The 20,201-nt window shown below is 47.5% G+C and overlaps 2 protein-coding genes across 2 annotated transcripts in view; one reads left to right on the plus strand and one right to left on the minus strand.

Moving 5' to 3' along the window:
* Nucleotides 1-13,363, minus strand: part of LOC126542460 (uncharacterized) — a 103,403-nt gene extending 90,040 nt beyond the window's left edge. Inside the window, exon 1 of the mRNA XM_055077270.2 lies at nt 13,220-13,363. The gene's annotated coding sequence lies outside the window, so the exon portion shown is untranslated. The remainder of the gene's footprint in view (nt 1-13,219) is intronic.
* A 524-nt stretch (nt 13,364-13,887) lies between these two features.
* Nucleotides 13,888-17,882, plus strand: Tbca (Tubulin binding cofactor A). The gene is made up of 4 exons (XM_050189554.3): nt 13,888-14,085; nt 14,355-14,460; nt 15,704-15,790; nt 16,633-17,882. The coding sequence occupies exons 1-4, from the start codon at nt 14,033-14,035 to the stop codon at nt 16,720-16,722; spliced, it is 336 nt and encodes a 111-aa protein (XP_050045511.1). The 5' UTR covers nt 13,888-14,032; the 3' UTR covers nt 16,723-17,882.
* Nucleotides 17,883-20,201: the final 2,319 nt, after the last annotated feature.

A 20,201-nucleotide genomic window follows, 5' to 3' on the forward strand; every position in this document is an offset into this window, starting at 1 on the left:
TACCTGTTTTGGAATCTTTCACAAGTCTCGCGCTACCACCAGCGCTAAATGTAATTCACGCACGTATACGTTAATTACGAGCATTCCGCCGATGCAAACTACGCTGCTGGCTTCTAGGCTGTACTACACTCATAACCAGAACGCGACCGGCTGTGCACCAGCTGCTAAACATTGCCGCCAGCTAGAACAAACACTGCTGTTATTTTTGCGAGCATGTGTAGTGCGCTAGAATAGCAAGGGACTGCGCGACGGGCATCAACGTTGGCAAACGCTTCACCGAGAGTCTCTCATTTTCCTTTTCTTTTTTTTCCATACCTTCAAGGCCCCAGCGGGACGTTACCGTATTTTCACTGTATTTTCGCCATTTCCCTTGTCTGCCGTAGTTATACCTTTCCTCTTCCCAACGTTTAGAGTCAGTCGTCAAATGGACGTTAATTCTGACTAAACGTCCCTTCGGCACTGGCTGACACCGAAATGAGGTTTCGCATGCCACCAAAGCTCAAGCGCTGCGACACAGGCTTGGTGCACAGAATACGACTTGGTGCGACATGCACACGGCACTAGGCGCACCTCATTGGTCGTGGGAGCAGCCCAAATTGCGACCACTGCATGCCACGTACCAGAGACGCTATAACGCACAGAACTCTGCGTCTTCCCTGCACACCCGATCGAGCGACAGAGTGTTTCCCCTTCTCTAGCAATCATCAACGCCAGGCCATTCTCGGAGTAGTTTATTCTGGGTCCTTGGCCCCACCCGAGACGTGCTGCGCTAACAGTATGGGCCATCGTCTAAATTATGCACGAAACAGGTTTGGACGGAATAGATTCAAGTGCGCTACTATGTTGACCAGCATCCGTCGTAACCGTATTCTTGTCATCATCGCCATCGATCCTTTTTCGTTCCATTTTCCGCCTTGAAACTCAAGCCCGATTTACCTGCTTTTCCACAAACAAAATTAATTCTCCTCCTTGATTCTAACTAACCTCTCAGATTCCGTTTCCCTCAATGGAGCAGACTCTGTACACGGATCTGTGCACCGGCACCTTCGCGACCCTGGCGCTCTCATCCGAAAGTAACAGTCTTTCTCACGGCACGCACTGTCACATCAAGGATCCGCATACCGGCCTCGCCGCAGGTCCTTATAGCGAGTTACTGACTACTCGCACTTAATTGGGCTGTCACTAAAACATCCACCGCGTAATCGCGACCGCGTCGCGGCGCACGAGAGTTTAAATTTAGCCAGAAGACTCATCGGCGCATGCGTGCTCGCAGCTGCAGGAATTTCTGCCTGTCACGGGCTTTAGACTTGGCGGCGGCGGCGTTCAAATGTATAGGCGTGGCGGCGTCATACACAGGGCGGTCGTCTGCAGCCGGAATTCATGCCGAGTCACTTGGAGGTTGTGTACACATTCGAATGCCAGCGCAGAACACGAAACGGCGCGCGTTAAGGGCAGCGAAGTCGCCTGAAGGCACTTGCTGCGTGTCATATATCAGCCCTGCCGGCGTTGCTTTTTTTTTTTTCCTCCTTTCCTACTGTACTCTGTAAAAGAAACATTTCTCCGTGCAAGGTATCTTGCCCTGCACGCGGTAGGGTAGCCTCTAGGGCAGGGTATTCTTGAACGTCTGTTCGAGTCGCCTGCCACCAACTAGTTCCCGAGGTGCTGCACCCGTCATTCGTTTCGGCGCAGCAATGGTGTCATCTGAACTACGCCGTTCGTGGCGCACAATTTGATGCGAGAGCATCAAATGGTCCATTAAGGCTAAACCCCATGAGCGCGATATTGTGCGCGACAGCGACGAGCGACGGATCGGGCCGTCGCTCGAACAGATCGCTCGGTCTTGTCGCGCGATCGCTCGGTTCTGCAAATCTAGAATTCGTCGCTCGTCGCCCCGAAGTGCTATGAGCGATTGGCCAGTGGTAAGCAGCCGAAACGGGATGTACGTTAGTAACGTACTACCGGTTTGCGCACGTGCGCGCTTCTCGGTATACAAACGGAACGAGCAAACTACCAAATTCTTATATGTAAACAAAATGAACCTATTGCAAGACCTTCAGAAACACTTTATGTTGCTTTGTACAGCCAAAAAATCAACTTAAATAATTATAGCAAGTGCCACGCCAGGTTTGGCGCTAACTCGATCCCCTAATACCGGCAACACTGGAGAGCTGTGGCGCGAAGCGGTCGCTCGCTTGGAGCTTGACTTCTGGGCGACGAGCGAACGCGACAGCCATCTCCATCGCGTCGCTTGTCGCTGTCGCGCAAGAAATCACTTGCATGGGGTTTATACATTAAGCGACAAAGGCAGCGTCGCCAGAAAAAGCCAGAGCGCGTCGATCTGTGAAATAACAGATGAAAAGACGTTGGCGGTAGTGAGTTTCGAACTTACGACCCCACGTTCAGCGTCCGAGTGTCTTGCCCATTGGGCTGAACCTGCCAGGAGGCCTGTGCACTCTGCTTCACGACATCATGCTACTTGGACCGAAATTTCCATTGCCAAGCCCGGCGTGACGAAACCGGTGACGTCAAAATCACCGTGGCTTACTCGGCTAAACGAGCGGCTCCGTTGCCAAGCGTCTCAACGCGCTCGCTTGCCCGAAGGGAGTTCATAACTAGAAAGACCGCTCAGCGGCGTTAATTTTCACATTAATGCATTCACAACTAATAAGTGCTCATGTTTCCTCGAACTTCTTTTGTGAACCTTCCATACTGAGTGTGGGTGCAGACGTGCAGGCGCCAAGCAGCAATTAACGAAGCCAAGCAGCAGCGTATAGCAGATGCCGCAGCACACGGGCGTAAACGCCGTTGAAACCCCGCTTAGGCGCGCCTGCTGCGTCTAAAAACGCAGGGTGTATTTATACCTCAGAAGCCGATCATATACCTGCGGTTCGGAACCTCTCAAACTTACGCGGACGGCGCACATTAGGCAGACAAAACGTGACACCTGCACCGCGTCTGTAACTTCGCATTCGTTCCGACTGTCGCTTTGAACCTGCATCGCTGAAATTGAGCTGCACATTTTCTGAACTTCTCATGCCCCGCCATGAACACGGTTCACAATGGTGCAGGCAAATCGAACGGGCCTTTTACATTAACCGTGCGCGTACCCGTGCATCCAAAAGACTACCCCCACGGCGGTACAGATACGGTCAAGTTTAGTCGCGCTCCCTGCTCTCTTATACTACATCAGAGCATATACCCCGGAACAATGCAAGGCAGCCTTTTGGGCTTTGTTTAGAAGTCATTGGGTTCACGGCTTCAATGCCTACGTCAAAGGCCGCACGACCGCGTATGCGCTTTGGCCAGCTGTAGCAATGTATTTGTATTACTTCTTGAAAAACGAGACAAAGGAGTGTTTACTCGCATTCTTTCTCTTTTGTGTGGTAATGAGAACTAGCGCTACAGCCGACTAACTCGCGAGCTTGGTCGTAAGGCCTTTGACGTAGGCAGGGATGTCATCGGGCGCGACGCAAGAGTTTAAGCCATGGAGTAAATACACAGGCGCCGACTCGCCTACACTGGCAATGCGTTTGTCGCCGCCAGCTAATGTCCCAGTGATAACAGGCGTCCACGGTGCTCTCTGTCTCCGCTCAACTACTCTCTTCACCGTGACTTTCCAACATACTCTCCTCCCTTTCTTTCCATAGCTGTTGGATGGATGGACGGACGGACGGACGGACGGACGCTATGAGCGTCCCCTTTGAAACGGGATGGCGGATTTCGCCCCCAAGCTCTGCCGTCACTCCGCCACCACCACCGGTGACGCCGATGATCCTGATGATTATTTATTGGCATCCCTTTTGAAACGGGGCGGTGACAAACAGTCACCTAGTCTGCTTGAGTTGATAAGGTATGCTACACATGCATGCTTTTCATACTGGCGTTTTTGAATACGCCTCCCAAATCCCTTTTTCTCTTCCTCAAAAATTAGCCATCCACCGTGCACCGCTGCCTATACTTGCAACGGATCCGGTCGTATCAATCTCTTCCCTGCGTTTTATCCACCAACACTCTAAATGCCTCTTGCTTATCTCGGCTATTGACCAGTTGACACTTCTACCCGTTTTAAATCCAAGCGCTTCTGGAAGGTGTATACGTTACTTACGGGTAACGTACAAATTAGGATGCGCTGAGTGGCCTCCGGATTTTTGCTGCAGCATACATATGCCTCATCTTGTTTGGAATATTTGCTCCGGTATGTTTTTGCTCTTAGGCAACCAGCTCGAGCCTGAAATAGCAAGGCACTTCCCTTCGTATTATCGTACAGAGTTTCCCTCCTGATTTCTTTCTTCTCATACTCCATGGTATTTTTTACACCCATGCATTGCACCCAATTCACTGTCTCTGCTTCTCTCACTTTCTTTTGATGACTTCTGGTTGTCTATTTTCAATTACCCTGTACTTGGCTGCCAACTTTCTTTATCTCTTCCTCCATTCTGTGTCCACGCTTTTCAGGTGCACATACTTGTGCACTTTAGCAGTCTTTTTTTTTCTTTATCGATGTTCCCGAGTCCTTCTCCAAGATTATATTTCAATAAATTTTTAAACATTTTTTTTTTATTGAGACATGTCACCCTGCACTGCCTCATTTGTGGTTTCACCGTGGGCTCTCATCAAAGCCAACCGGCCTACCGATCATAGGTTGACTTTCCATCCGGATAAGCTATCCGATTTTAAGCACAGAGTGGCATGTGCGAACGTTGGCGCTGGCACAATTGCTGTTGTCCACACTCCACGCACCACCTCATATCTATTGCGGCCCCAAAGTGGTCTATGTTTCATTATTGCTGCATTCCGCTTCTCCTTTATCTTCAGTTTATCTTGTTGGGTGCTTGAGTAAGTCTTTCCTTCATTTACGTATACGCGGAGGTATATATATTGCGCTGATGAGTTGACACGTCGTAATTGCTCGTCCCTTTACTAAAGATCATAATTCCCGATTTCTCTGTGCTAAACTTATGGCCTAGATTTGTTGCTGCATTGCTACATATATTCGCAAGTCTTGCTATGTCCGCTAGTAGCATTATGTCGTCCGCATACATCAGTCCAGGGACCTCCTGTTGCACCATTTGTACATTACGCTTTTAGGATAAATCAAACCCTAATTCACTGTTTTCCAGTACAGTCTTTCTATGCCCTTAACATAAAGCGTGAACGGAGACAAAGGGCATCCTTGCTTCAGGCCTTGGTAAATTCCCACCAATTCCTCACACTTTCGGCCTTCCGATACAATTTGTACTCGGTTGCCTATACACAGTGTCCCTACTATCATGCACCAAGATTTATAATTATGCAAATTCCACGTAGCTGGACAGAACGAGAGTAATGTTGTTTGCCGTCGCTTGGAGATACCCTGATTATTTTTTCTAGTCCGCCTAATTACATAATTAGTTATAATTAATCAACTTCTCAAATATTATAATTCGATGAAAAGTGTCAATGAGAAAATTTTCGAGTAACATTAAAAACTTCCGACACAGCTTTGTGTTGCCCAATACGTGCCACATAAAGATGTTTTTCCGAGCGTGAAAGAAGCCCGCGAATACACGCAAAATTTGCTTTGGGTGCTAGTGATAGTGTGCAATGGTCCACTGACGCCATCTGGGACACGGACAAAGAACGACCGAGACAAAAGCTACAAGGACAGCCGGATGCGCCATTTTTCCCTCTGCGTGAGCAACGCGCGGTCTCCCCCACCCCCTCCCCCCCACCGGCGTAACTTAAGCCGAAGGCAGTGAACTGCCTTTTAAACTGCACGTTTCAGCGTATGACGGCCTATTCGCATGATGGAACGATCTCGCGAATATCTCACCAGTGACCTGCGTACGTAAATAAATAAAATAAACAAATTGGTACTTTATCACCGCTATAGCACGAGCTACATATTCTTCTACATATTGTACTCAACCTCACACAAATTAGTGAAAAGAGAACGAGTTAACAAAGAGAGAGAGAGAGAGAATAAGTACGGACAAGGTCCTGGCTTCGGGCGAAAAAGGGACTGTGTGCCGGTGTAATAAAGCACGCTATGTTGTTGTTCTCTTCAGCGAGCGGGCAAAAACGTAGATATTGCTGATCAGCGAGGCGTGGTGGAATGGCATTGTTTATCGGTGCTCTCATACAGAGTTCAACACTGCTTCGTTGTCGCGGCGCGCCGGTCGATTACACGTACGAAAACGGAGCCCGCCGAGTTGCGAGAACGCGAGATGTATGCTGCACGACAGAAGTAATCACTGCGTCGTTTTTCTTTTCTTTTTTTTTTTTTTAGCCCGTCTCCGCTGGGCTCACCCTTATGGACAAATTAACTGCCGTGTCTATAGTTTTCCGAAGTTAGGACCAGCGCAGCTTCTCACAGAAGCAGCACTCTAACTGCCAACGCAATATATAATCAGCATTTCCTGAATATCCACAAGAAAAATATTTTCGCGCTACCCCATAAGAGCCAAAGTTCTGAGCGCTGTATAGTTCATGCCTACAGCACGATCTTGCGTATTAAAAATAATTGTAGAGTTTTACGTGCCAAAACCACGATCTGATTATGAAGATTGTGGCTATGAAGATTATGGGGACTCCGGGAATTTGGACCACCTGGAGTTCTTTAACGTGCACCTAAGTCTAAGTAAAGGTGTGTTTTCGCCCTTCGCTCCTATCGAAATGCGGGCGCTATGGCCGGGATGAGATCCCGCGACCTCGTATCTATAGCAGCACGACACCATAGCCACTAATCAACCACGGCGGGTCATCTTGTGCATGGGTATTTCATTAAGTCTGACAACGCGATTACCTACATTTGTATTTCTTGCTTTCTTACTGGATGTCGTAACGGACGATTAAGCAACTTCCTTGCCTATATAAACGAATGTCCCGTTAATATTTCATTTTTATCCGCCGCGGTCGCTTCGCAGCTACGGCGTTGCGCTGCTAAGCACGAGGTCGCGGGATCAAATCCCGGCCGCGGCGGCCGCATTTCGATGGGTGAGAAATGCAAAACCGCCCGTGTCCCGTGCATTCGGGGCCCGTTAGAAATGCGCTAGTGGTCAACATTAGCCCGGAGTCACCCACTCCGGCGTGCCCCATATCAATTCGTGGTTTTGGCACGCAAAACACCGGAATTCAATATCTTCCCTCTTTATTTACTTTGCCACTTAAGAGTGGGATATGTGTTTTCTTTTGCTTCCCTTTTAGCCAGTAATATGGGCGCTGGAAAGTCGCTGACATATTGTAATTTGCCCTGATTGTATCGTTGGGTGTTGGCGCACAGGCGGGTTCAGCGTGGCGATCGAGGCCAGCAATTGCTCCGCCTGAGCGTCTCTCCCATTGAAAGGGCCTCAGAAACTCCGGTAACTCTTCGTGGAATTACGTTGTGATGTCCTTTTCCACGAGATATGAATATATAGAAAACGAGATCTCGACCGGCCAGCTTTCCACCAATACGACATGCACACCGTAAAACAAATCCAGTCGAAACAAAGAACCGTAATCATGATGCTTGCTTGTGTACAACTGAATTACACAATGAAAAACGATACAGTTAGAAGGAATAGCAATGAGTAAGCTAATCAGGCGCAGTCTAACGCTAAATAAAAAAGAAAGAAAAACGTTCTGCCAGCTTCCCGTACTAGTGGTCTCACACCTACACGGTGCACGCTCACACTGAAATCGAAGCTGCGCTTCCAAGTCAACGCAGCTTTTCTTCTCTCCTTCCATGGTTACAATGTTTCCAAAATTCCTCGAAGTCGGGGCACACAAGCCTTCGTCATCGAGCGCAATAGCCGTTCCCGGGAAGCCCGGGCGTGGAATATCAAGCTACAGAGCTGCAGTACGCAAAAGTGTACGTTAGAAACACAAGCTGTGACAGCCCAGACCAAGTAATCACCGCGAAAACTTTAGGCGCTGACAGTACGGACTACTTCCGCATCGTTCACCATGTGCCTCCACATAGAACATGATGCGCCCAATGAGCAATTTCGTTATAGCGAGCGGTTTTGACGAGCCCACTCGCTCGTACGATGCCGATGGCTTGTGTGTGACGTCGCTGCTTCTTGCCACGCCAAGTGTGTAACTTGTAACTGTAAGGAGCAGGAATGCAGCCTTGTCGTCAAAAAACGCTCAAGCACTATCGAGGTCTTGGGCAAAACGAGTGGACCGTTAACTGCAACTGCAGGGTTGCGAGCAGGGTCAGTGTACCTGCAAGGCGACAAACCTGCGGCTGCACAACTGCGCCGGACGGTGCCGCAACACCGTCCATTGGGCGGCATGGCCGAACTTGGCAACGTCCAAAAGGGCGTCGTAAACAAGATAAGCGTGATTATTTTGCAAGCCCGAGTGGATGGCGTCAACTGCAGACGTTTCGAAATGTCGACTAAAGGAGCAAGCGCAAATTAGAAAACCGCGAGGAAAGCGCTTTCAGATAATTTTTTTTTTTTTCTCCAAAACACACCTTTCGCAACAACGTCCCATTATGCGTGTGAACTTCCGGGTCCACAATGAAAGCTTTAGAAGCCAAATAAAATCTACGGCCCGAGACAGCCGCTCGTGCGCGTGCTATGAATGAACAAAGCCCGCGCAAGAAGCCTGGTTCTCCGGAGACGACGCATTCATTGTGTTCGCAGCGGGGTGAGAAGAGAGAGAGGAAAGAAAGAAGCCCGTATAAAACTTGCTGGGCATAAATGGGCTGCAAGTACGAGAGCCCGCGCACGCCGTGATTGGGCGCTCTCTGTACAATTACTCGAAATGACGCGGTTGTCCCTGTGAAACCAGTGCAAAGCTTTCGCTTTGCAAGTAGTTAGGCAGACAGAGCGCAAGTCACCTCGCAACAAATGACAGTTTTCGTCGTTTCTCGTTGCTGCTGAACACACGCGTGGTCTGTTGAGCTCAGCATGGTTTTCAACCAATATGGATCGTCTTCCAGCAGTTGGATCAACGGTGTAGGCCCCTCATTTATTGCATACAGATACCAGACGCGGAACAGAATCGTCAAGAGAGAGAGAGAGGAAAGAGGGATAAGTCAGGGAGGTTAACCAGAAGGAAAAATCCTGTTTGCTACCCTACACTGGAGAGAAAGTGGAGGAGGAGCTAAGAAGGTATACACATCGCTTACGCGGGTGAAATGATTGATCGCTATCAGTGTCCTGCGAGTACTCTGTCCGTTCCAGGGATGTGCTCAACGACACCTAACCGTCACGGAATAGACCAGCGACTATGGCGTTCTGCTGCTGAGCACGAGGTCGAGGGTTCGATTCCCAACTGCAGCGGCCGCATCTTGGTCGGAGCGGCACGCAAGAAATGATCGCACGTGCTAAAGAACTCCAAGTGGGCAACGTTCATATACGAAGCCGTCAGCTGCGATGTCCTTTATGGTCCGAATGCCGACTCAGGACATAAGACCCGTCAATCTATTGCACCTTCATGAGCGTCGGTGTCCTACTGCTGTTGCGGACGTCCTGCCGCACGTCCGGGTGACCGCTGCACGTTCCCGGCGTATACAAGTCCTTGGCAAGCACGTGTTCATATGGCAGAACCATTAGAAAAATCATCAATGGCACTGATTCATCAACAACGTTTCGCTGATAAAATTAAAAATGAAGTTGCATGCGGAACAGCAGTCTACTCTGAGTGAAATGTATATAGCACATACGGCTACCTTCGAGTGTGAATGACTTAACTCACTAGACTCGGATATTTGCAATCAGCTTGTTTTGCCCACCATGAAATAAATAGTTCAGGCTCCCACAACAGAATCGTACTGCTATTCTTATAGCAATCATTCCATTCCTCATCCTGGCGGAGTTGAGCACTCAACTGTTTCCGAGTGCTTCATAGTCCGCGGACCAGACCTCGCTACTGGAGCACCGGAGCGAAAACTTCGGTGTCCAGCTGTCAAGACAAAGATTAAGTACCCATTACTAAGACAAACTAGGCAAAATAAAATTAGGCCCGTCACGCAATCTCGCACGATAAAGGCGACTACTGCACTAACTATAATTAATTATGTAATTAACTAATATATTTTATTTAGGAAGGGACGGCTCTGTGGCCTATAGCAAATAAGCCGGCTTGAGAAAACGTGAATGCGAAAAGGTGTACGGTAATACCATTTCACTGTTTCTTTTCGATGCCTTGTCAGCATCTGCCGCGGAAGTGTCTCTGAGGCTATATGGCGGTGCGCTAAGCACGACGTCGCCGGTTCGATTCCCTACCGCGACGGCACCATGTGGATGGGAGCGGAATGCGAAAACGGTGGAGGACTCAGATTAAGGTGCACGCTAAAGAAACCCGGGTGACGAAGCTCGTATGATACAGCCGTCAACATATGAGGGTGCTATTACACATCGGACGGAAAATTAAGATGACACTCATCAGCATTAGGTATAGGGTATGGTTAAATGGGTCCAGCTGAAGAGGCTGGAAGCAGTGCGCGCCCAGGGCTACTTCGTTTCACCTATACATAAACTGGCGTTCAAAATGAGTAAAAATAAAGCAATAGTAATAGGGTCAATTTAGCACGCGCAGATCCTCACCGGCATGCTCTCCAGCCATGCGCCCACTCACACACTCCTCAGACGAATGAGTGCGATGCGAACGCACTTACGAGTATGTAAATAGTGCTGTCCTGCACTATTTACATACCATAAGTAACGCGACAAGACGTGTGTTCGAAGTCTGTCTTGCAAATACGCTGGTTTATTAAACGTCTGTGCGGCTAGTTTAGCCATTGCTTACGAGTGCGGTGCATTGGCGACCTAGTTCTCACTGTTATTGGTTCACGCAACCTAATGACTGCTGTGCACAATAAGGAGGAAAATAAATAAAAGGCGGAAACTAAACTATTATCCTCCGGCACCGCCGTATATGCAGCCGTTATCATCATCGAACAATAAGGAAGGGCCAATGCCACCGATAACATTTTCGGGAAGGAAAAACGGTATGACAAGGTCACTCGCACAAGGTTGCTCCATGGGTCGGTTTTACAACACCGGAATATTACAACATGCATGTAACGAAAACGTGAGTCACGCTAGATTAACTAAAAACAGAAAAGGCGCCCTCGTCAACAGCTTCAAGTTTACACAAGAAGGCCACAAGCATGGTAACGACCTAACACATGCAAATCACTGATTTCATGACCCGTCGAAGGCTCAAAGAACAGTATGGGCTCGCAATTTCTGCTTGTTGCACTAGACTATGTAATGTTCCAACAATTAACAGTGGCGAGCGCACAACTAAATCGTTTTCTTAAGACGCAAGACGCTACAAAGTGCACATAGGGAAGGCCAAGCTTTTTCTGCGATCGAAATCTGCAGATAGTGAAGAATGAAGCAACAACAATCGGCTGTTTTGAATAACTCCCAACAAATTTGCGTCCGTGCAATACGGCAGACACTTTTCTTCCCACTTAGAACAATGCAGCACGGCGTCGCCGAAAGTTCATTCCCACACGACTTGTAAAGATATGCATGGTGCAGGGGATGAAAGAGTCGCCGTCAAAACGTTACACCAGAGTGAACTCTGAATGTGATAGGCGTAAAAACAAACATGAAAGCAAACGCTGCGACAGACTCCGTACGCAGCGACCCGCACGCCGCGGAAACATGATGCGCCAGCCGGTTCCACGCGTATGCCGCGGATAACGAGACACGAAAAAAGAAGTATAAACATGTATGCTCTGTAAGTACGACGTTCACAGGAAATGAGAATATCCTTACGCACGCGAAACGCTTCCATGACGCCGAAAGTGTGGTCATAAGCCAAGGCTGCAGCCATTACACTGCGCAAACAGCGGCATGCAAAAACTGGAAACTTCACGACGGCCGTCACGTCACGTCTTTGAGATTTTGAACACTTCATGGCTGCTTCCCTCTGGCAGCAAGCAACCGCCGCGCGCCGGCAGCCACAGCGGCCAATGTCCTTGGCGCCCCGCGTGCAGGTGTTTACAAGGGAGGGGGCAAAGGATCCTCGGACATTTGCATCCGGCGCTGCGGCCGGCCAACCTCTCCGACACAGTCACTCAGCGCATTTAACTATGCTAACGACGAGCGAGTCGCTCAAAGGGGCGCGTGAGAACGTGCGATTCTCCAACTTGAACGTGAGAGATCACTGCTACTGTTCGAGGCAAGCGATGTGTGTCAATGACATCGACCCGCATATCAATCCGAACAACCGGCGCAGAAACAGAAACAAGCCACGGGGGCTGAGGCAGGCATCTACTTCTTTTCAGGCCCATGATGCGATGAGCACGCCGTAACGTGGCTGCTGAATTGTTCCGCTGCTTAGCTGGGACCACACACGCTTGCATATGCATACAAGCAAGAACGAACGCGCGAAATGGCAGGCGCGCGCGATTGCGCACTCCGGCTTATGCAAATGATCGCACATAGCATTGGGCACAAGGTTACGGGAGCATGGAAGGATACAGAAATAGAAAGGAAGCCATGAGCTTCCAATCGGTGTAGGTGCCACAGTCGAAGTGGCAAGCAGCCTGCGTCGGGTGGAAAAACTACGTTTGGTCATCTATCTCGCCGCGCTCTTCGTGACATGCTAAAAGCCAGAACGTCCGCCACAAATCGCGACCCTCAGGCCAGAGGCGAAGAAAGGAACGCAGCCTTCTACACAAGCGACAGAGTGAACAGTCTGAGATAGCACTTTGGACGAGCAGCGCACTGCGTGAGCGGCATACAAGCAAACCCGGACGTGGCTCTACGCGCCGCGATATTGATGGGCCGCACACAAGAACGGCCCGTGTCTACGTCTCGGGTCACAAAAACTGAAGTGGGAGTTCAATGTCAGTTCGCGATGTAGCAAAATATCGGGGCAGCTTCGTATTATGTGCAAAGCCACGCAGAATTGTGCAGCGGATTGAAATGGGTTGACTATCGAGCGACCATCGCATAACCCAAAAACCCCTGTGCCCCTCTGGTGAGAGCCCTTTTTATGCTTGTGTTTGGCGTCCACACCACGGCGAGCGTAAAAAGAAAGAAATGCTCTTGTCGTTGACCCTACGAGGCGAAACTCGTAGGAAACACGGAGCGTTTCATCCGCGAATAGTACAAAAGTGGCCCATCGAAGCCGTGCAATGAGTGACATGCAACACTAATCGGTCATAAGAAAGCTTGAGGACGTGGATTTCACGCATCTCGCCCGAGGGGGATGTCCTCTACAGCCAGTAACCACATTCCCGGAGGATGGCGATGCCGCCAACACGGACTTTCGCTTGACTTACCACGAATATGGCGCAGTACCTTGCAAACCCGATCCGGAATGGGAAGCCGCAAACCCCGAGCTCCGTGTGCGCCTCTGTTTATGGCATCTGCGGCTCGGTTTTCAAAGCATTCGACCCCCACACCTGTTGCATCTTTCGCATTCACACGAGTTTTCGCATTATTCGCCAGTGGGCGCCACAACTAGCCCACTCACAAGTTTTGTAAGCTTACCACATCAGACAACATTGCTTGTATGCTAGATGGCAGCACCAACGGCATCCATATACAGCGATTTACGCGCTTTCCCCTCGCCTCTTTTCAAACTTTCAGCGACATCGTAACGTTATGCTACTTCAAACGCTTCAAATATTGAATACTCATAATGAAAAACTAATACAATAATCATTTTACTACAAGTGTTTTGTCCATATTTCATTCACGCAAAGTTAAAAAAAATTTGAATGTAACGTCGCCTCCATTTTTCTTGTCCCCATTTAATAAGTGTAAAATTAGTCTAGTAAAGATTGCAATTTATGATTTCCGTATTTAATGTATGTGTTTAGGAGTATTTAAAAATGTTCAAGTAAGTCAGAATGTGTCGATACACAATGTTAGCAGCGCCATCTATGCGCGGACGAAGAAACTACAGAGCCGAGCGTATCCGTCAGTTGCACATGGCATGCGCACAGCACGGGCAGCTTCGACGGTGGTCTAGGGCCGGTATATAAACATAAAATCTGCTGTCTGCATGCTAGGGCGGGCTAAATCTTCGTGACAACACGCTGCTGTCGCGAAATTTACTGTGCTCCTTGTTTACGCGTGGGCGTCTAGACATGGATGCAGCTGCTATCCGGAATTTGAAAATTAAGACAGGGATTGTGAAACGGTACGTGGTGAACATCTCGACGATGTAATGAGTCGATGACGCCGTACTTTTTTTCTCACTACGAAAACGAAACAGTAGGTCCCGCCTAAAAAGTGTTGGCTAAAGATTTCGGATTTGTCGTGATATTGATGGTTCGTTATAAAAGAAATATCGAAGTTAGTTCTCTTCGTTGTATACGGAAGTGCTTTCACTCTTTTGTGATGATTTCCCACGCGACCGGTCGTTTCCTTTTTGTTTGTTTTAACAAATGGACTGACCGATTCTTGCAGAATGACAAAGGAAAAGGCGGCCTACCTTAAGGAGGTCGAAGTCGAGAGGGAGAGGGTCATCAAGATGAAAGAAATGGGCAAGGACGAATACGATCTGAAGCGGCAGGTGAGAGATAACACGCATTTGCAGAACTCACGCGCGTCCTCTTCTATGACCGCCGTGGTTCGCTTCCGGGCAAGAGCTGCTGATCGCGACTTGTGTTTGCGGCTGCTGTCGCCGTTTCTCACGTTTTGCTCTCCGCTCCTCGGTGAAGCGCCTACTGTGTTGCCTTAAGGTTGCATTCATATTGAAGGCTAATATCCACATGTATTGTTGGAGGTATTACGTATATACAGCACGGCAGAGATACACAGGACACATACAAGCTGAACTGCCAAAAAAATTGATTGGTTTGTGTCAACGTTCCCCTTTATCTCTGCAAATGCTGTCGACAGAGTTACGCCAAAGCACTTTTCATCGCTGTCTAAACCACCATGCTCGTCCATCTGAACCACTGCTTTGTGACATGCAAACAAAATCGCAAACACCAAGTTAAAACACTTTATACCTAGCTACACCTGGCAGCAGGTGCCACTTTTCATAACGGTTGTAATGTTATTGCCCGCGACTGTCAGTGCAGCAGCGCCTTTGCTTCCTACGAAGATGTGCCAAAAAATTAAGCCTCTGATTTTTGCCTATTTCGTCTCAGATGTCTTTCCTGCATTCAGTCGACATAATTTCCCAAAGCTGATGGCAGTATTGAAAAGGGTGCTCCTATCCCTATGTTTCCACGCACACAGCCTCTCGGTAGGTAATGCAGAGTGCAGTACCACCACCAGCGCAGTGCGTGCTGTGATGTAGATATCTGTGGTTTCACTGATGCCACCACATCCTTTATATTATAGTGGATCCCACTTCCCTAGAAGTTAAACTTTGTTCCACTGCCATATTCATGAGAGCTGTTAGATAGTGCCTCCTAGAAAAATTATATACATGTGCCCACATAAGTATACAGGAGAGAGGTGCTGCAGTTCAGTCAGTAGCGCATAGCAGGTAACATAAGTAGGTTGTGGGTTTAAGCCTTACTGGTGATGTGGTGCCTTTCCTTGCAGGGTAAGGTGAAGTGCTAGTCATTGTTCCTGTTCTAAGAGAATTCACGGACTGAACTCTTCGTAGTTTTGTGTGCATCAGCTGTCTTTGTTGCATTGCTTGATATAGGTCACTTTTATACATAAAGTTATCCTGAAATTAAAATACTTTATTTGCCTCTGTGTTCCTTCGTCTGAATCACCACCTACTCATTTCATAGCTTTAGTTCACCTAGAAGAAGTGCTGTCAGGTTATTTTAGACTGTATCATTCTCTTTCAGGAAGCCGTGGTCAATGAGACCCTCAGCATGGTTCCAGACAGCCACAAGAGGTTGCTGATAGCATACAATGAGCTCAAAGAGGTCCTGGTAGGTGGTGGTGACATCTTGCTTGATAACTTCTTTCATTTGATGACAAAGTGCAGAGGGAAATTTAGTGCAGAGCATTGCAGAAGAGGAGGCTAAATTCCCTAAATGTTTGGAGAAGTGTGAAAGATGGGGATTATTGTTTTCATACGAACGAATGTTTTCAGATGAATTGAACTTGCACATTACAGGAGGCGCTGAGACATATAAAGCAAGCAATTGTCTGGCTGGAAAAAAAGGTTGCCAAAGAGGCCTTTTAAGTTTGTTGTGCCCATGGTTATGCTCTTTTGATACAAGCTTTCACTTGGCTCATAACTTTAGATATTTTTCTCACAGGACCCATGCATTGATGTAATCATGCTACATGAATGCTGTAACTGGCCCCTATGATGTAGTGTTGCTCAGTCTCGTGTTATTCTGTCGTACTTGGTTACCACGGCACCCAGCAAGTTGCCAGACTTGGAGGCACCTGTGTTTTCACGTTTCTTCTGTTTGTGTAAATTTCATTCGTGTGGTCAATGGTTGCAAACAGTGGAGCATACTTTTGTGCTGTACGAGGCTGCTGTTTCAGTTTAAGTAAAGTTGAGTTTGTGGATTCGATTCCTGGCTGCATCAGCCGCTCTCTGATTAGGGCAGAGAGCAGAAATGCTCTTGTTGAAGCCTAGGTCAATAAAGAACCCGAGATGGCCAAATGAACCCACAGGTTTCTGTTACAGCACCTCTCATAGCCCCTGCGATGCTTTGGGACTGAAGCCCCTCTCAATCAATTACTAAATAGATTTAAAAAATGGAGAAATTACTGCAGAACCGTCAACTTAACATGCTGTTTACCTGTCTCATTGCAGGAGAGTTCTGAACACCTTTCAGAACGGGAAGAATACCTCGCTGCCAAGGAGGTGCTGGAACAGGCACAGCAGTCGTTAGAGTCTCCGTAGCTTATCAACATTGCTTAGGAGGGTGCCTACTTTATTCAATATGTGTTATCTAAGCAACATTTTCTCTAAATTATTCAAGGTGCCAGCAGCCCATTTCTTACAACCGTTTATCTTTTTGGCTACAGAAACAAAACAGCTTTGTATTGGGGTCCTTTTCTAATTTGGGTTTTGTTGCCAGGTGGACGTTAAGCAAAGGAGTGAGATGTGACAAGGTATAGTTGAAATGTGCTAGCTTTAGGGACAATTTCAAAGAGTTTATAAACACTAAATGCAAGGGAAGAGCAGGAACGCTGCCGCCACATTCCCCTCTGCCTTTCTGCTTTTAATGTTAAGTTGGAGACCGCCCCTTTTCAGCATCCCCGATAATACACTTCACAGTTTTGAGGTGTTAAACAGCACAATTTATATATTTCTTTTCACCTTAGCCTATCTTCTGCACCTGTCCCTAGATATAAATAGAGAAAGAGAACTCATATTTAACTGCCTTGACTGCCAAACTTCTGTAGTCTTTAAAGACACTGAAAAGCTTTTCAACTCTTCACTGAATAGAAGTATCATGAATGTCCAATTATATAGTGGTACTTTTACCTAAATTCACCTAGCTCTTTGCCAATTCATTTCTTTGTTTTTTTTTATATAATGTTAATTCGCTGGCTAATCTTTCCTACTACTTTGCTGACTACTCGGAAGATATGCAGTCGGGGTTGCTACAAGCAAGATTTAATGGTAAATTTGGTATTCAAGCTATGTAAGCACCTTGCTACAAAAACCTTGGAAAGGTAGTATAGCCTTGGAAAACTATTGCGGCCATGCCAGCAGTACATGTCTGTGCCTTAGACTTCCATGTTAGCTGGCTACTTTATGCATTTTTTAATAGTTTTTGTGTCTTTTTAACAATTATTCCTTAACGTTCACATGTCAACATAACCCAGCTGGAAAGGCAAAATTTATGCAGCTTTTGTAGATTTTAAAAGAAAAGCAAGCAAGACTCCACTTTAAAATGCTGTTAGTCAAATGGCTTCGTAACACTAAGTCTCTTTGACTTTCTTTATTTTTTATGGGTGAGCTTTTCTTTTTCTTTATATATTTCAAGCAGATTTGCAAGGCTGTACTACACTCTATAGGTATGTTTATTTGTAATAAATGCTTTGAAGTGAAAAGGCCTGCACTGCGATTCATTGTGGATTCATGTATGTTGTACAGCTATGGTACACCTGTGCAGTATGTACAAATTGCCCTTGATGGAGTGTATAGAAATATTTTCTTTTAATTTTACCTATACACATTTTTTCCCTGCATGTGAAGTATTTTTCTGAGTGAAATATTAAGAGAGTTTTAGCCTGTTTGTAAAGATATTAACCTTCACAGAATATTGATAATTCGAGACATGAACAGCAGCAACACTGGTAGCAACATGTTTTGCTGGTTTGCCTCACCACAATGCATTCGACACACCTTCATGTTACGTGGGTGTTGTCGAAGGAAAGGAATAGCTACATGTTGACAATTGTGTCACTGCCAATACTAGCAATCTATAAAGCAGCAACACCAGCAGCTGAGTAATATATAGTTGGTTACTGCAACAATAGGTCCGTGTCCTCTCTGGTTAAACTGCTCCACCAGATGCTGCCACCAACCTGGCCGCTTATGTTTACATCTCTGGTAACATGGCATTTCACAAAAATAAATATGCTTTGTCATCATCAACTTATGCATAAACTAAAGCTGCCACTTGTCATGTTGTAGTGATGCTGAATAACCATGTACTGCAAAAATTGAATTAAAAATTGAACTCTTTATGTGGTGAACTTGTGCCTAGAAAGAAAAGCAGCACTGAAATCACAATGATAGCAGTGAGCGTGATTGTTGCTGGCCAAAATTTGAACACCAGGGTTAAGGCCATCTACTATTTATATGAGTATTGCCATCGTACATTCCATAGTGATCATTAGTGGATATTCAAGAATGTACAACAGTGTTTGCATCGTGTATAATTTGACAGACAAGATACTTTGGTTATAAAATCAATACCGTGTGATATATTTCGGATCCAGTAAGCCTGTCTTGCACTGAGTGATAACTTGACAGCAAATAATCTGGTGAAAAATGGTCACCAGCAAAAAGCATAACATTCTGCGCATGACATCATAGAAGCCTAACTATAGTGCGTGACCATTATATTTCTATTTTTAGTGCATGTGCTCAAAAGGCTTTGTTACTTGTGAGCAATTTATTAATAGCGTTATACGTTATTATGATGATGCCCTGAACAGCCATTCCGAAAAAGATGACGTCAGCTAATTACTAAGACAAAAGGAAAATTTATCATGCAGCTGGTTGCAGCAGACATGCCACGAGAGAGCCCATACAGTTGCTTCTATAAACTTTCCAACCTAGCAAATGGTACAAGGAGGCTGAAGTATCGAAACTCCGGAACATGGGGTATCGCTTTAACCAGTTGGCCTGGCTGCGCCGACCTGGCGGTTGCACCAGGCTCAATTGTTAGGTGAATGCAGTTTTATTTCGAATCATACGATCATTCCAGGCGCATTTCTGCCGTCGTCGTCGTGATGTTCCGTATAAAGTCCAAGGGCGATAACATCGTTCCCGCGCGCCGTATGCTGCATGTGCGAGGGTGAGCCAACGATGGCGGCTCAATCTTTCGCGCGCAAGGGAGGAAGCGCGCCGTCTTCCGTCGCACGCAAGTCACCGGGGGGGGAAGGGGGGTGGCTGCTGCGTACGGCGCGGCCGCGTGGGCCCAATCTTAAAAGCGATCTGCGATGGGGACTGCGCATGATAGCTTCGTGTGCTATGTTTTGGTCGCTTGATTCGAGTTGGAGCGACAGGCAGCACGAAAGTCAATTCGCTCGCGGCCGCTGCCGCGCTTCCTAAATCCAGCGTTTTGACAGCGAGTTTCCGCGGTCATCGAGTGAGATTGTTCATGTTTGCTTGTGGGTCCGTGACACCATGCTTGTTAGTTTAGTTAGTAAGCCAATGTTTGCAAGTTTATACAGCCGATAAAGCTATTATGGTAAAGAAGTCCGACACGGTTGTGGACGACACGAAGGACGCGGACAAGAAGACTCAACAGCGTAGGCTTAGCCAGTCAAAACCAGGAACAGCGTCTAGCCCGAGCCCCACTTCAGTAGCGCTGGCGATCCGGCTGCGGAGCTCGGCACGGCGCACTTCTTCCTTACAACTTCCCCCCTCGCTGAAGACGGAGCCGCACAGGAGGCCTAAGGCGTCGTGAGGACGAAGGGCTCGTGGTACGGCTTGAGCCGATCTACGTGCACAATTTCCCGGCCTCGGCGGCGCAGGTCCGTAGGGGGCCTCAGAGGTTCGATAACGTAGTTCACCGGAGAAGTTTGGCGTAGAACCCGGTAAGGTCCATGATATCGGGATACAAACTTGGAGGAGACACCTTGTGTCGAAGTAGGAGGCACCCACAACCAAACAAGAGCGTCAGGCGAAAACTGGTG

This window comes from Dermacentor andersoni, chromosome 2, assembly GCF_023375885.2.
Source record: "Dermacentor andersoni chromosome 2, qqDerAnde1_hic_scaffold, whole genome shotgun sequence".
NCBI lineage: Eukaryota > Metazoa > Arthropoda > Arachnida > Ixodida > Ixodidae > Dermacentor > Dermacentor andersoni.

Coding starts and splice junctions, on each gene's coding strand:
- Tbca (XM_050189554.3), top strand. CDS start 14,033: ATGGATGCAGCTGCTATCCGGAATTTGAAAATTAAGACAGGGATTGTG. Junction 14,086..14,354: donor AAGACAGGGATTGTGAAACG/GTACGTGGTGAA, acceptor CGATTCTTGCAG/AATGACAAAGGAAAAGGCGG. Junction 15,791..16,632: donor ATGAGCTCAAAGAGGTCCTG/GTAGGTGGTGGT, acceptor GTCTCATTGCAG/GAGAGTTCTGAACACCTTTC.